Here is a 15,973-nt window from a genome sequence, read left to right on the forward strand (position 1 = left end):
CGCAGTGGAGCACTTCCTGTATTACCACTTGATGACATCACAAGGTGGAACAGAGCGTTTCTCGTACTAAATAAGCAGGGTTTTTTGTGTTTAACATGTGTAAATTAAACAAAAAATATGGGGAAAATCAGGTACAAGGCCTTTAACGTAATATTCCTGACATTAAAACATTAAACTATGTCATATTTTTGGTATTATTTGCGATTAAATTGTTATAAAATCTGAAAAACAAAATGGCTGCTGTTACGGTGTCAGTGACACAAACGTTTATCACCCACAGATTTACTCGTGACAGGGAGAGTATGCGAGTAGGAGTGGTATTTATGACGCAAATAGACGTAAAATGTGTAATAATAAAGCTAAAGAAGCACCGATACAAGTCTGGAATCGGATATCGGTTCTTTCGATATCATATTTTGGTCTGTAAATTGTCTCAAAACGTCTCACGATATGAGACTTGGGTCAGATTTGGGTCATTTCTCATCTTCTGCTGCTCGTGTTTAAATGAAATACACGTAAACTCTAAATCGCAAGTGTCAAACTCAAGGCCCGCGGGCTAAATATGGCCCTCCGTGTCATTTTATGCGGCCCTCGACAGGCTAAATTAAAAGGTATAATGGTCTTAAAATGTAGTGATGAATACAGACACAGTTAATTAACAATTTTATAAAGTAATTACATTTATTTTACATCTGGCCCTTTGACGGGAGCCATTTTGCGGATGTGGCCCCGGGTGAAAATGTGTGTTGCGCTAAATAAAACGTCGTTATTACACCTGCTTCTAACTTTTAACAACTATACGTCCGACTCAAACACTTCCTCTGACTTGTGAATAGGTTTAGCATTAGCGACGCCGCTCCATAGTGTATCCCCACATACAGAAATACAGAAATAGTCCGTTTCTGCTCGGTTTGAACCTAATCGGCGGACGCGAGCGACAATAGACCTCCCTATCTCACGTTTTACACCAGCGTGGATGTGCTATAGGTTTGGGAAACGCCATTATACAGCCTGGAGCTAGCCGAATTAGCTAAAGCATATGCACTGAGCTGTGGAGATTACCTGGAGTCTGCGTTGAATGCTAATCTGAGCGAGGATTGTGGGGAATTGGGAAGTAAGTGAGCTGTGAGGGTGGAGAAAGTGTTTTGTACAAGTTCGCGTTGGCTCCTTAAACAGACGCTATGGACGTATTTGGAGGAAATGTGTGAAAAAATGTAAGTTTAAAGTTGTTTTTGTTTGCGGCTAACTGGTCCCTGGTCAGTTTATGTCGACTTGCAACTTGATATTTTCACGCAAGAAGAAAAGCAAAACATAAAGTTCAGAAAGGCTGATATTCTGAGTCCACGGATCTGGAAATTGGCGGTTTTATTTGTCTGTTATTAATGTTCAGATCTTGATTTACAGACACAATAGTGAAATAAAAATTTATACGAACATTTAAGACCAAAATGAGTCTGAAGCAGCAGAGACAGAGAGAGGAAGTGCAGCCCGTGATCACTTCCTGTTTGTAGCGCAGCAGCTAGCAGGTTAGCTCTGTGTGTTTATATATTCAGTCTGTGGTTGTGATACTTTTGCTTTAAGTATCTCCTGAAACCTGATATCAGCTGATACGAGACTGAAGCAGCGTTTATCTGCGTTTATCTAAAATGTGACTTTGCTCTTTGTGTTTAATAAACTGCTGTCACTTTACAGCACGTTGTTCTTTCCCCAAGAGAAAAAACCTGTTCCCTCGTCTTTCATGGTGTTTTTCGGTGTTCCGTGCTGCTCCTCGGTGTTCCTCATTGCTCTTCTGTGTTCCTCATTTTTTCTTGGTGTTCCTTCTGTGTTCTATGTTCCTTGGTGTTTCTCTAGGTTTCTTGGCCTTCCTCGGTGTTCCTCAGAGTTCCTTGCTGTTCCTCTGTGTTCCTCTGTGCTCTTCAGTGTTCCTCAGTGTTCTTCGCTGTTCCTCGGTGTTCCTCAGTGTTCCTCTGTGTTCCTCTCTGTTCCTCAGTGTGTTTCGTGTCAGACCCTGACAAACCTGTAGTTCTCTCAGATCTTCTCGTTGAGTTTGATGTTTGGACATAAATAAACTGTTTCATTGGTTCAATTAGAAACTCATGAGCCTGAAGGAAACTCCCCACGAGCGTCTCCTGTTTTACTCTTCGGGTGATGAATGGGAGCTACTAGTACTGCTACTACTACTACTACTACGACTACTACTACGACTACTACTACTACTACTACTACTACTTATACTACTACTACTACAACTGCTGCTGCTACTATGATTACTTTAAATCCATAACAAAGCCACAAAATACAACTTCCCCCAGAACAAAAACAGATCAGCACCAGTTTGTTCGGCCTCTGATTAATCAGAGTATTTATATAAAGTCCTCTCCTCCTTTCTCCCTCGTGTTACTCCTCCTTTCTCCCTTGTCTTACTGTTCCTGTCCTCCCTTGTCTTACTCCTCCCTCCGTCGTGTTACTCCTCCTCCCTCGTGTTACTCCTCTTTTCTCCTGATGAGGATCGTCGTTTCTTCACATCGACTCAAAGTCACTTTTTTATAGATTTGGATTTGACAAGAAAAACGTTGGATTTTTAAAGTAAAACAGATGTTTGAAGTTTATGTCAAAAGTGATTTGAGTCCAAGATTCTGACAGATATGAACCGATTCAGGGACAGAACCTGCCACCGCCGCCGCCGCGGCGTTCCAGACAGGAAGCTCCATCGGCTCCAATTCACTTTCTATTGAAAAACTGTCACTCTTGTCTCTGTGAGCGTCGGCATTTTGGTCTTAAATGTTCATATTAACCCTCTACATGATTCTGGGGATCTTTTTTTTAATTATTATTCTGAGTTTATTTTTTAGTGTTGTTAATGTTATTTTTTTTATTATTATTTTATTTAATTTTTTTAGTTTTTTTTTATTTTATTTTTTTTTCTTTTTAGTTATTTTGAGTTTTTTTTTATTTTGTTTCTTCTTCTTCTTCTTGTTCTTCTTCCTTCTTCTTCCTTCTTCTTCTCCTCCTCCTCCTCCCAGATAAGGTTTGGACGTGGTTTTGTCTCCTCGTCTTCTGTCGGATCTCACACCTTCTTCTTCTTCTCCTTCTTCTTCTTCTCCTTCTTGTTCTCCTCCTTCTCCTCCTCCTCCTCCTCCTCCTGGTGGTTTTGTCTCCTCTTCTTCTCTCAGATCTCTCACCGTCTCAGATGTTGTTCTTGTTTGTTTAACAGAGTGAGTCTGAGTCGTGGCAGATCGTTTATTCTTGTAAAACCAGAGCCGCTCACATCGTTAAGACTCATATATCTCGTCTCACTCTTCACTCTGCTCGTTTTATTACAATCCACAGATCCACATGATTCACTTAAACTCTGGTTGTTTTCCCGGCGCAGGGTCAGCTACCTGCTCGTCGTCATGGAGATGAGATGAATGTACCTGGTTTTAAAGTTTAAACAGACGATTTTACGCTGTTTTATGATCTAATTGTGTTTTTAATGTCGTTTCCTCGTCAAAAACAGACCTGGAGTTGTGTTTTTTTTCATTCACACATGTTTGAGTCACACTTTATTATTAGTCTAAGCTCAAAACGCTCTGTTCCACCTTGTGATGTCATGAAGTGGTAGGATTTTTTTCAAGTTAACTCCTCCTTTTACCTTTAGTTTAGTAAAGATTTGCAGTTCCAGAGGCTGAAATGATCCAAATGATTCTATAAATGAAGGTGGAGCACTTCCTGTATCACCACATGATGACATCACAAGGTGGAACAGAGCGTTTTCAGTTTTGAGAGATCAGAAACATCGTACTTTAGGCCTTTTAAGAACTGAACTTGTTGGAGAAAATCACAAAATTACCCAAGATTCAGATCAGTCTTTTGTTTTTGTCTTTGTGATGATTCCAGCTTTTAAATTTGCGTTTTTTCCGATTTTATCACAAAAACAAACGTGTATTTCGCTCGTTTTGCTCGTCCCTCGCGCTCAAACTGCTCGTTGTGTCTTTATTGATTGAGGAGATTTGAAATCACCCCTGACTAAACACATCCACTTTAAACGGAGCCAAAACTCTGTCTGTTCGGTGATTTACGGCGGCTCTTACTCCGGCCCGTTTTACAGTGTGGTCCATTCTCGTGATTGTATGGAGGCTGTGGGCCGGCGCCAGGTCCATTTGGGCTCACGGTTTTAGCTCCGCTCCGAGGGCTTGGACGAGCGGCCCAGAGCTGTGGCCAACTCATTACTTTGTGGATGTGAGTGCGGCCCCCTCAGGCCCAACGGCTCACAGGTGGGCCGGTCCGGGGGAGAGGACAGGGTTCAGAGGTGGGCCGGACCAGGGGAAAGGGGAAACCAGGGTTCAGAGGTCAGGTGGGCCGGCACAGAGGAGAGAGGAGACCGAGGTTCACAGGTGGGTCGGTCCAGAGGAAAGCAGGGTCCAGAGTTCACAGGTGGGCCGGTCCAGGGGAGAGGAGAGACGCGGGGGGGTTATAGGTGGGCCGGTCCAAGGAGAGGAGGGCCCAGAGTTCACAGGTGGGCCAGACCAGGGAGAAGGAGGGCCCGAGTTCACAGATCAGGTGGTCCGGTCCAGAGAAGAACAGGGCCCAGAGTTCACAGGTGGGCCGGTCCAGAGAAGAACAGGGCCCAGAGTTCACAGGTGGGCCGGTCCAGGGGAAAGCAGGGCCCAGAGTTCACAGGTGGGCCGGTCCAGAGCAGAACAGGGCCCAGAGTTCACAGGTGGGCCGGTCCAGAGGGGGGATCAGAGCTACAGGGGGGACGACTTTACAAGATTGAGACAGATTAGATCAAACTTGGGCCGTGTCTTGCGGTTTCACTGGAGCTTTGTTTGTTTGGCCACAAAATCCACGTCTGTTGTTGTTACGTAAAATGTTTCATAACTTTATTTTTGCTCAGGCTGAAGCTGAACTGCACAAACTTGGATTTTTATGGTAAATAGTCACATTTTTATTGCTCTTTTCCACTTTCAAGACACTTAAAGCTCTTTACATCGAGGAAACACATTTATACATGACACTGAGGGGGGTGAGTGTCTTGCTCAAGGACACGACAACAACAACAACAACAAAACATTTACTACGACTGTACTACCAATTTTTTTCCTCAGTTTTAACATTCACCAGTTTCGTTTAAACTCAACTTTCCCGCCGCGTTTGTCCGTTGTTTCCGTTCTTCCTGGAATATCCCACAGTTTGGCTTTAAATATTTGAATGTTGAGTTAATGAGTCAGTTATGAAATAGTGAAAAGTTAAAAATCCTGGATCAAGATGGCCGCCCGCTCGCCGTCTCTGGGATCTATCTTAACGTAAACGCTCATTTTTCCACGGCGGCGGCCCATTTCCCCACGTCATTTTAACAACCGAAATCCCCTCGGTAACGATACGCTCTGTGCACGGTAGCACGCTAGCTAGCTCACTGTGTCTCAAACGACCCCCTACGTAGCTAAAGCGATGTAGAGCGGCCCCGAAGCGAACGATTAAAAAGTTTTGATCTGAAAAATTGGTAAAAAATCGCCACAAAATCTGACCTTTGTGAAAGTTGTACGTCCCCGTCGGTTTGTATTTACGTTTCACTCTTTTTCGTTGTAGTACCGATGAATGGCCAGTAGTCCAACTCGAGACAGCGCTAAGCTAACATTGCCCTATCCCGTTATTTTAATAGATCCATGCTCTCAAAATTCGAATTAATAAAAATAAAGAGTACACAGTTATTTTTAAATGTACAATACTTCAGTCCCTCTCACCCCTCCTCCTCTCTGCCTCTCCTGAGGAGTAAGAAGAAAAAGGGTAAGGAAGAGGAGGGAGAGGAAGAAAAGTGAGACAGAGGAGGGAGAATGAGTACATACTAGTATTACTGAGTAAGTACTAGTATTACTTACTGGTACAATGTAAAAAGTAGAAGGGTATTTAGTAAGTAAGTAAGTAAGTATTTAGTCAAATTATTCCTCAAGTACGAGTGAATAAAACACAGAGTTTAATGTGAGGTCATGTGACCTGAGCCAGAAACACAAACCATCAGATCATTTGTATTTTTACATAAAGCTCAGGTCAGATGAGGAACACGACTGTTACTCGAGTAAAAGTACTTTTACTTCAACAAAAACACAACATCCTCTCTGTCTCTGCTGCTTCAGACTCATTTTTGTCTTAAATGTTCGTATTAACCCTCTACATGATCCTGGGTTTTTTTTTTTGTTTTGAGTTTGATAGTTTTTTTAAGTTATTTTTATTTTTTTTGTTATTTTAATTTTTTGTTATTTTGATTTTTTTTTTCTTTATTTTTTTGTTATTTTGAGGTTGTTTTGTTGTTGTTTTTTTAGTTTTTGTTTTTTTTGTTATTTAAATTTTTTTAAATTTATTTTTTTTTAAATCTGTGTCCCCTCTCTCTGTCTCTGCTGCTTCAGACTCATTCTGGTCTTAAATGTTCGTATTAACCCTCTACATGATCCTGGGGTTTTTATTTCACTTTTGTGTCTGTAAATCAAGATATGAACATTAATAACAGACACTCTTGTTAGTGTCGCCTTAGCAACAGGTTTGATTGACAGCGTTGCTAGGCGTCCTAAATGCTCCAGACTCTTTCTCTTTCCTCTTGAGCCAAAGGGTGGGTGGGTCGTGATGTGTTTCACAGCTGCCTCCCCCCGAAGGCTTCAGTGTGTCGTCAGGTTTCATCCCCGACATCAAAAACACACACACAACACACACAACACACACAACACACACAACACGTGCACAACAACACACACACACTCACGTTTCTGGAGACGCCGTCGTAAAAGTGCCGGACACAGTAGCTCCACATTCGTCACGTTTTATATAAGACCCCCAAAAAACAGACCTGGACTTGTGTTTTGTTTCATTTATTATTCGTCTGTTTCATCTCCAAAGCTCAAAATGTGATGTTCCACCTTGTGATGTCATCAAGTGGTGATACAGGAAGTGCTCCACTGTGTTTTTAAACTCCACACACCTTCATTTATAGAATCATTTGGATCATTTCAGTCCTTGGAATTACCAAATTTCTACTAAGCTTAAGGAAAAAATGAGCTGTTCACTTGGAAACTACCACTTGATGACATCACAAGGTGGAACAGAGCATATTTAAAATGTCTTATATCACATAAAACTGACTCTTGTAGCTTTAATCCATGTTCTAATGCTGTTTCCTCCTCAAAAACAGACCTGGACCTGTGTTTTGTTTCAGTTATTATTCGTCTGTTACATCTACAAAGCTCAAAACGCTCTGCTCCACCTTGTGATGTCATCAAGTGGTAGTTTTCACGTTAACTCCTCCTTTTACCTTTAGTTCAGTCGAGATAAGAGACAACTCCAGGACTGAAATGATCCAAATGATTCTATAAATGAAGGTGTGTGGAGTTTAAAAACACAGTGGAGCACTTCCTGTATCACCACACGATGACATCACAAGGTGGAACAGAGTGTTTTTTGTCTGGGTAGAAACATCAACTTAAAAACATTTCTTAAACTTTTTTGAGTTGTGTTTTTCATATAAAACCGTACATTTTGGCGTTAATGTGTTAAAGTGTAAATGTTGTGATGTAGATTTTAAATGTTTGTGTCGTCGTGTTTAAATTCTGTCGTTGTTTTTTTCAGGACCACTGGTTTTGGCGCGTCAGGGACAACATGGTGATGCCGGGGTATCCGATGCTCATCAGCGTGTTCTGGAGAGGCCTGCCCCCAAAGATCGACGCCGTGTACGAGAACAGCGAGGGGAGGTTCGTTTTCTTCAAAGGTGAGATCCCGACGACGGGCCGAGCCGAGGCAAAAACAGGGCGAGCCGAGCCAAAACAGGATAGTCAAACTCTAAAACCAACGTAAAAACCAGATCCAACGTAAAAAATATGGCGATCCAACCATGAAACGGGTCAATCCAAGACAAAACAGTCGAAAAACACTACAATCTAACCCAAACCAGGCCAGTCCAAGCCAAAAAACAGACCAACCCAAGCCAAAACAGGCCAATCCAACCATAAAACGGGTCAATCCAAGACAAAACAGGACAATCCAGTCCAAAAACAGAGCGATCCGAGCCAAAACAGGCCGATCTAACCCAAAACTAGTTCAGTCCAACCCTAAAACAGGTAAATCTGAGCCAAAACAGGTCAATCCAAGGCAAAAATAGGGTGATCCGAGCCAAAAACAGGCCAAGCGAAACAGGCCAATCTAACCCCAAAACAGGCCGATCTAAGACAAAATAGGCTGATCCGACGCAAAACAGGCCAAATCCAAAGCGAATCAGGCCGATCCACTTTAGTTCTTCAGCACATTTTACAAACAAAGGTTGCTTCCAAAGCAAATAAAGTGAAAACACCCCACCTTGTGATGTCATCATGTGGTGATACAGGAAGTGCTCCGTTGTGTTTTTAAACTCCACACACCTTCATTTATAGAATCATTTGGATGATTTCAGCCTCTGGAATTGCAAATCTTTACTAAACTAAAGGTAAAAGGAGGAGTTAACTTGAAAAAAACTACCACTTCATGACATCACAAGGTGGAACAGAGCGTTTTGAGCATCGACACACGAATAATAAAGCGTGAATGAAACAAAACACAACTCCAGGTCTGTTTTTGAGGAGGAAACGTCATTAGAACACGACTTAAACCTCACGAGAGAGTCCATTTTGCGTGAGATTGGACCTTTACGAGATCGCAAAAAGTGGCTTAGTGGTTGAGCGTTTGTCCAATAACCCAAAGATCGACGGTTCAATCCCTTCACCCACCTTTCCTGTGAACGGACGAGTGGTTCGTTGATGTGAAGTGCTTTTGAGCGTCTTGAAAGTGGAAAAATCTATATAAAAACGCAATTCTTCGCTCGTTGATGCCCAGTGTGTATCTTTAAAGACGCCGTTTAAACTCGACTCATTTATTATTAACATTTCACCAAGTCGGGACGGCGTCGAGTGGTCGGTTCCTCCCCAAAATCGTCCCCTGGAACCGCAAACCAACCCCGAACGTGTCCGCTCACCCATACGCATCCCCTCGTTAGCTAGCGTCACGCTTTGATTCGATTACGCCGTTAGCTCTTTAGCATTCAGGCCGCGCCGTGTTCCCAGAAAACAAACAGCGGATTTTATCTTTAATATCTGCTTTACGCTCTCGTCCCGCCTCGATACGGGATCTCAGAGCGAGCGCGTTTCGCCGTGTAAATCAGAACGAGATTAAAGTAAATGTTTTGCCCACTTGGCTGTAAAATCTGCCTTAATCCACTCCTTGTTTGAACGTTAATAAGTGACGCTGTGTGTTTGAACGCGCTGGCAGTGATAAATACTTTTTCTTATTATAAATAGTGGCCTGATAACATAAACACACCATGAATCATTTGGTGTTTGGAAGTAGATCAGAAGTAGCCGTTCCGTCGCGGTCTCTTAATGATGTAATGTGGTCTGTGGTGTTGCCGTAACTGCGCGAGGAATTTGTTTTGCGTTTGAATTATTAAAACGTAACAGTTATTCATTTCAAAGCCACGGGCGATACTTCCTCAGTGTTTCTCAAACTGTGCTCACGTACTCGTCTAGTGTTAGCTTAACATTAAACAGGCAAAAACACTGTTAGCGTCACTATTTCATGTTAGCGTCACTACTTCATGTTAGCGTCACTACTTCATGTTAGCATCACTACTTCATGTTAGCGTCACTATTTCATGTTAGCGTCACTACTTCATGTTAGCGTCACTATTTCATGTTAGCATCACTACTTCATGTTAGCGTCACTACTTCATGTTAGCGTCACTACTTCATGTTAGCGTCACTATTTCATGTTAGCATCACTACTTCATGTTAGCATCACTACTTCATGTTAGCGTCACTACTTCATGTTAGCGTCACTACTTCATGTTAGCGTCACTATTTCATGTTAGCATCACTACTTCATGTTAGCGTCACTACTTCATGTTAGCGTCTCTACTTCTTGTTAACGTCACTACTTCCTGTTAGCATCACTACTTCCTGTTAGCTTTGAGACACATTGTGCTAGCTAGCGTGCTACAGTACACAGAGCCGTTCTTGTCTTTTGTGTAAATTTTAATTCTCCCTTTTCCCTTGACAAACAGGTTTTTAATCTCACTGGGACCTTCCTGGTTAAATAAAAAATAAAATTAAAAAATTCTAGTCGTCCATTAACCGTGTGTCTGTGCGGCTTTTATTCCGACAGCAGCGTCTTTGTTGTTGTTGTTTTTGTTGAAAAAACTGCCAAACTTATTTATTGAACGAGCTCGCTTCTCCACAGATCAGACCTGTAACTTTGCCTGCTGGTGTTCTAGTGTTTTATTATCTCTGTAGAGCGTCGACTCTGATTCCTCATTTTGGTCTTAAATGTTCGTATTATTATTATTATTTTTTGTTATTTTGAGTTTATTTATTTATTCATTTATTTATTTATTTATTTTGCATTATTTAGATTTTTGTGTGTGTGTGTTTTTTTATTTCTATTATATTTTTTTTTTTTTGTTATTTTGAGGTGTTTTTTTTTAGTTTATTTTCTTTATTTTTTTTGTTATTTTGAGGTTTTTATTTTATATTTTCAGGGTTTGTTTTTTAGTAATTTTTATTATTATTTTTAGTTATTATTTTGTTTGGGTTTTTTTTGTTTTTTTTCATATTTTATTTTTGTTTGTTTTTTTAACTGTCTCCCCTCTCTGTCTCTGCTGCTTCAGACTCATTTTGGTCTTAAATGTTCATATTAATCCTCTACATGATTCTGGGGTTCTTTTTTTTTTAGTTATTCTGAGTTTATTTTTTAATGTTGTTTATGTTATTTTTTTATTTGTATTATTTTATTTATTTTTTAGGTTATTTTTTATTTATTTATTTATTCTTTTTAGATATTTTGAGGGTTTTTTAATTTTGTGTATTTTTTGTTATTTTTAGTTTTTTTATTTGTTTTTTGTTATTTTGAGTTTTTTTTTTGTTTATTTATTTATTTATTGTTATTTTGAGTTGTTTTTATTTTGTTATTTTAAGTTTATTTTTTGTTGTTTTTTTTAAACTCTCCTCTCTCTGTCTCTGCTGCTTCAGACTCATTCTGGTCTTAAATGTTCGTATTAACCCTCTACATGATCCTGGGATTTTTTATTTCACTATTGTGTCTGTAAATCAAGATCTGAACATTAATAACAGACAAATCAGGTCCTTCTTTCCCCGAGGTCGCTCCTGTTAGCGTTAGCAACAGGTTTGATTGACAGCGTTGCTAAGTGCTCCCTGTTAAACCAGTGCTGTGGGCGGGAAGGGGCGTTACCTTCAACATCCTCGCTCCTGATTAGCTCTTTGGTTGCTATGACACTAGCGTTGAGAACTTGGCTCCAGATTAGCCGCTGTACCTGCTCTAGCGTCGATGAGCTTCATTTGGAGCTGAACGCCGTGGGTGACGTCGCACTCACGCGGTTCAGACCTATTTTAGACCCAGTTTCGACGAGTTAAAGACGTTGTTGTTCTCGGAAAATCCATTCTTCGGTGGAACGTGGGTAAATAAAGTTCTAAAACCATCGTCTCGCCAGTTCGTAGAAGCGGTTCTTTTCCGCCTCTGAACCCCAGTCGTTTAACGCTAATTATGTCTGAAACTGGAAAGCGACTTAAAAGGCACAGAACAAACAGACCGGCCTCGTGAAAACTCCCATGATGCACTGCAGAGGGAGGGGGAGCAGACGCCGCTCTACAGATGTGGCTCTGATGAAAGCGGCGGGAGCTCGACACGAGACGTCGCTCCGTTTTATTTTCAATTCCAAACTGTTAAAACTGTCAGATGCAGTTTAAGGTTAATATCTCTGTCCACAAAACAAAGCCCTAATGTGTAATATTTAACCTTTTCATATGGAAACGAACTTAACTCTATATCGTCGGACGCTGTCGCCGCCGTTAGACTCGCGGTCGTGGACTCTTCATCGCCGTAACTCTGCAGCCGATCGTGCTTCATGTAAATCCAAATGGCGTCTCAAAGCAGAAACATGAGGCTCTTTAAATAACAGAATTATTTTTTATTTATTTAAAAAAAAAAAAAAAAAGAAAATAAAAAAACTCAAAATAACAAAAGAAAAAAACTAACAAAAACTCAAAATAACAAAAAAATAAATAAAATAAATAAATAAACTCAAAATAACAAAAAAAGAAAGTAAATTAAAAAACACTCAAAATAAAAAATATAATAAAAATAACAAAAAAACTCAAAATAACAAAAAAATAAATAAATAAACTTTAAAAAAAATCCTAAAAAAAGAAAAAATACAAAAAAAACTGTAAACAACTCAAAACTAAATAAATTAACTTTAAAAAAATCCTCAAAAAAAGAAAAAAAACTCAAAATAACTCAAAAATAAATAAATAAACTTTTAAAAAAAATCCTAAAAAAAAAAAAATACAAAAAACTCTAAACAACTCAAAACTAAATAAATTAACTTTTTTTAAAATCCTCAAAAAAAGAAAAAAGAAAAACTCAAAATAACTCAAAAATAAATAAATAAACTTAAAAAATAAACTCAAACCTAAAATAAAACTCTAAATGAACCCCAGGATCATGTAGAGGTAAATAAATAACGAGTCTGACAGCAGCAGGTACAGAGAGTTTTACAATAGAAAGTGAATTGGAGCCAGAGTCGTGCGCAACTTTACACAGCAATGGTTTATTTTGACGTGTTTTATTCATAATCAGGATGAACATTTTGATAAACCGGCGCTTCTCTCTGCTTCATTCAGTCGTGTTGTGTCCAGTCCAGATCTGTCTCTCCCAGTGCATTGTGGTCTATATTGACCGCTGTAGTGACCACTGATGCCCTCTGCTTTTCAAGGAAATTTTGAGTGCGCGATTTCCTCAGCAGCTGGACATTTAAATAAATAATAAAACACGGCACGACTCCAAAATAGTGCCCCCTGCAGGAAATAGTGTGGAGCCAATCCCAAAAAAAAATGAAACTAGAGTCAACATTTGTGGATTTTACGTGACTTTCCCACAGTTATATCGCCCCCTGTCTTCCATCTGACGTTATGAACCTAATTAGCCAAGAGCGTGACGTAACCTATTCCTCGAAAGACTCGGGCCCAGCTGTTGCCGTGTGATTTGGGAGCTCTTCTTTTCACTCGGGCCAAAGGGACTGCCCACAGACTCTGAGTATTTGTACAGTCTGAATACACACACACAGCTGATTTCCCATGAGGCCTTGCTCTGCTGTTCTGTCTGCCCCAATTTGGAGTGAAATATTTGAATGGAACTCGGTCAGGGAACAAAACAGCTCATAGTTAGCCCCCGTCGAGCGATCTGAGTCACTTCTATGGGACGGGAATCGGACGGTCGGTTTTTAAGCAGGCGACGCAAACTCGTACTTAAAGTTTAACCTCCTGAGACCCGAGCTCTTACATGATTTTATTTGCAAAAACTCTTAAGTGCCTGAACACACACATTATTTCACATCAGTGTAAAAAAAACAAAATAAACAACAATTTTGCCTCTTGGAACAATGTGTCTCATTTGTGCTGCTGACAGGTACAGGAAGACATGTGCCTTTAAATAAAAATAAAATAAAATAAAAAATAAATAAAAATATAAATAAATAAAAAATACAATTAATAAAAATAAATTAATAAAAATAAAACAATAAATTAATAAAATAAAAAACATAAATAAAATAAAAATATAAAATAACTAATAAAATAAATACAAATAAATAAATAAATAAAATAAATAAAATAAATATTCTAAACTCTTAGAAATATTCAAAATTGAACATGTTCTTGTTGCTGTTCTTCTAAAAATTTGCACTGTGGCCTAAACAACCCAAAACGTGTCGTCCACAGATGAGGACACCAGGTCTCAGGAGGTTAAAAATAAGATTAAACGTAAAAGTATTTGTATTCACGAATCGAACTCAGAGGTAAGACATAAAAAAAATATCGATGGGTTTTGGCTCCAGTCGAATGAAAAAGTAAAAAAGCCAATCAGGAGCGAGGTTGTTGATGGTAACGCCCCTTAGCGACGCTGTCAATCAAACCTGTTGCTAACGCTAAAGCAGGATTGACCTCTGTGTTGAATGCTAATCTGAGCGCTAATCTGAGCTGTTATGGTGGAGAAAGTGTTTTGTACAAGTTCGCGTTGGGTTTTTAAACGGACGCTATGGACGTATTCTTGAAATGTGTGACAAAATGAAAGTTTAAAGTCGTTTTCGTTTGCGGCTAACTGGTCCCCGGTCGGTTTATGGCGACTTGCAACTTGCTATTTTCACGCAAACTAAAATATATTGAAGAAAAGCAAAACATAAAGTTCAGAAAGGCTGATATTCTGTGCGTTTTGCCAGTTTGGAAGCTCAAATACTGGGTTAGCTTCGTCCATTTGTAGATACAGTCGATATTTTCCGTTCAAAAGATAGAATTGTCGTGGCCTCAACGTTGAAGAGAACAGGTCTGACGCTGGAGAAGTTTATTTAACGTTAGAACTGGACCTAGCATCAGAGACATGAGACCAGCGTTTGAGCGTTTATGATATTTGCACGTTTTAGCTAAGTGGCTATCGGGCTTAAATGTCTCGCAGAGGCCGATGTTTCGTTTCGGTCAATCTCGTGTCTAAAAAGTGCACATAAAGCTTTATTTTAACATTTTAGTTTTAGTTTTATCCACTTGGTAATGAAACAAGTTTGTAGATGAGTTTATCGTCATTTTAAATCGTATCATTTCTCAAACTGTGCTCACGTACTCATCTAGTGTTAGCTTAACATTAAACAGGCAAAAACACTGTTAGCGTCACTACTTCATATTAGCGTCACTACTTCATGTTAACGTCATTACTTTCTTTTAATGTCGCTACCTCATGTTAGTGTCGCTACTTCATGTTAGCATCACTACTTCCTGTTAGCATCACTACTTCATGTTAGCATCACTACTTCATGTTAGCGTCACTACTTCCTGTTAGCATCACTACTTCCTGTTAGTGACAATCTCGTGTCTAAAAAGTGCACATAAAGCTTTATTTTAACATTTTAGTTTTAGTTTTATCCACTTTGTAATGAAAGAAGTTTGTGGATGAGTTTATCGTCATTTTAAATCGTATCATTTGGGGGAAAATAATCGAAAACGGCACGATATATCAGCCCAAAAACATCGGCAAGATTTTATCGAACATTGGCTTCTGTGGATTTTAAACCGTCAGTATCAGCGTCAGCTGTGGAAAAACGCACATCGATCGATCTCAAGTGTTGTCCACTGTCCAGTCTGGCTATGCTTTCGTTGTAGGGAGTATTATACCTCTGATAACACAGGCCGAGATAACGAGGATTGAGCTGGAATCGGGAATCTTCTGCTCGATTTCAGGACCTGACGTCAGCCTCTGTGTGGAGACCGACCAAAATCAGCTATTTAGTTCATTTTTGGCGCATATTCCAGCATTTTTACTAAACGTTACTAGATTTACGGTTTTAGTAAGTTCGTAAGAGGAAGAAATCCAACACAACAACAGCTTAATTTTATCTCCGATGTCACATTCACGCACTAAATTAAACCAGTAACTTCACTTTCAAGACGCCTGACACCAGCAGATCTCCGGTTCGCTCTTGTAAAACGCCGTTAATGAGCAGACGCGCTGATTTTTACGACGGGTGACGTCAAAATCCCAACTTTCCCACATAAAAGAGCGTGAATGTTTTTAATGTTTACTATGGCAACGTTCCCATTACCAAACCCTTTCTTTTTTTCTTTTTTTTTTACACCTTGTCAAAACGGCTTATGCTAGTTTTTCCCAGTCCAGTTTGGCTATTTTAACATTGTAGGGAGTATTATACCTCTGATGATGAAGGCCAAGATGACAAGTCAGTACGGCGCAGCGATTATATTTAGTTTTTAATCACTATGGCAACAGTCCCATTGCAAAACTCATGGGTATTACAACTTGTCAAAATGGCTTATGCTAGTTTTGCCCAGTCCAGTCTGGCTATTGGCTGTCGTAGGGAGTATTATACCTCTGATGATGAAGGCTAAGATGACAAGTCAGCAATAAT

At 39.7% G+C, this 15,973-nt stretch overlaps 1 protein-coding gene across 1 annotated transcript in view; it reads left to right on the forward strand.

Annotated features, from left to right (window-relative positions):
• The window catches only part of LOC117388220 (matrix metalloproteinase-16-like), a 110,716-nt gene that overhangs the window by 81,988 nt on the left and 12,755 nt on the right, over window positions 1-15,973 (forward strand). Inside the window, exon 7 of the mRNA XM_033985719.2 lies at window positions 7,597-7,735. Within this exon, the coding sequence (XP_033841610.1) occupies window positions 7,597-7,735 (139 nt within the window). The remainder of the gene's footprint in view (window positions 1-7,596; window positions 7,736-15,973) is intronic.

Source organism: Periophthalmus magnuspinnatus, chromosome 20, assembly GCF_009829125.3.
Source record: "Periophthalmus magnuspinnatus isolate fPerMag1 chromosome 20, fPerMag1.2.pri, whole genome shotgun sequence".
In the NCBI taxonomy this organism is placed as follows: domain Eukaryota; kingdom Metazoa; phylum Chordata; class Actinopteri; order Gobiiformes; family Gobiidae; genus Periophthalmus; species Periophthalmus magnuspinnatus.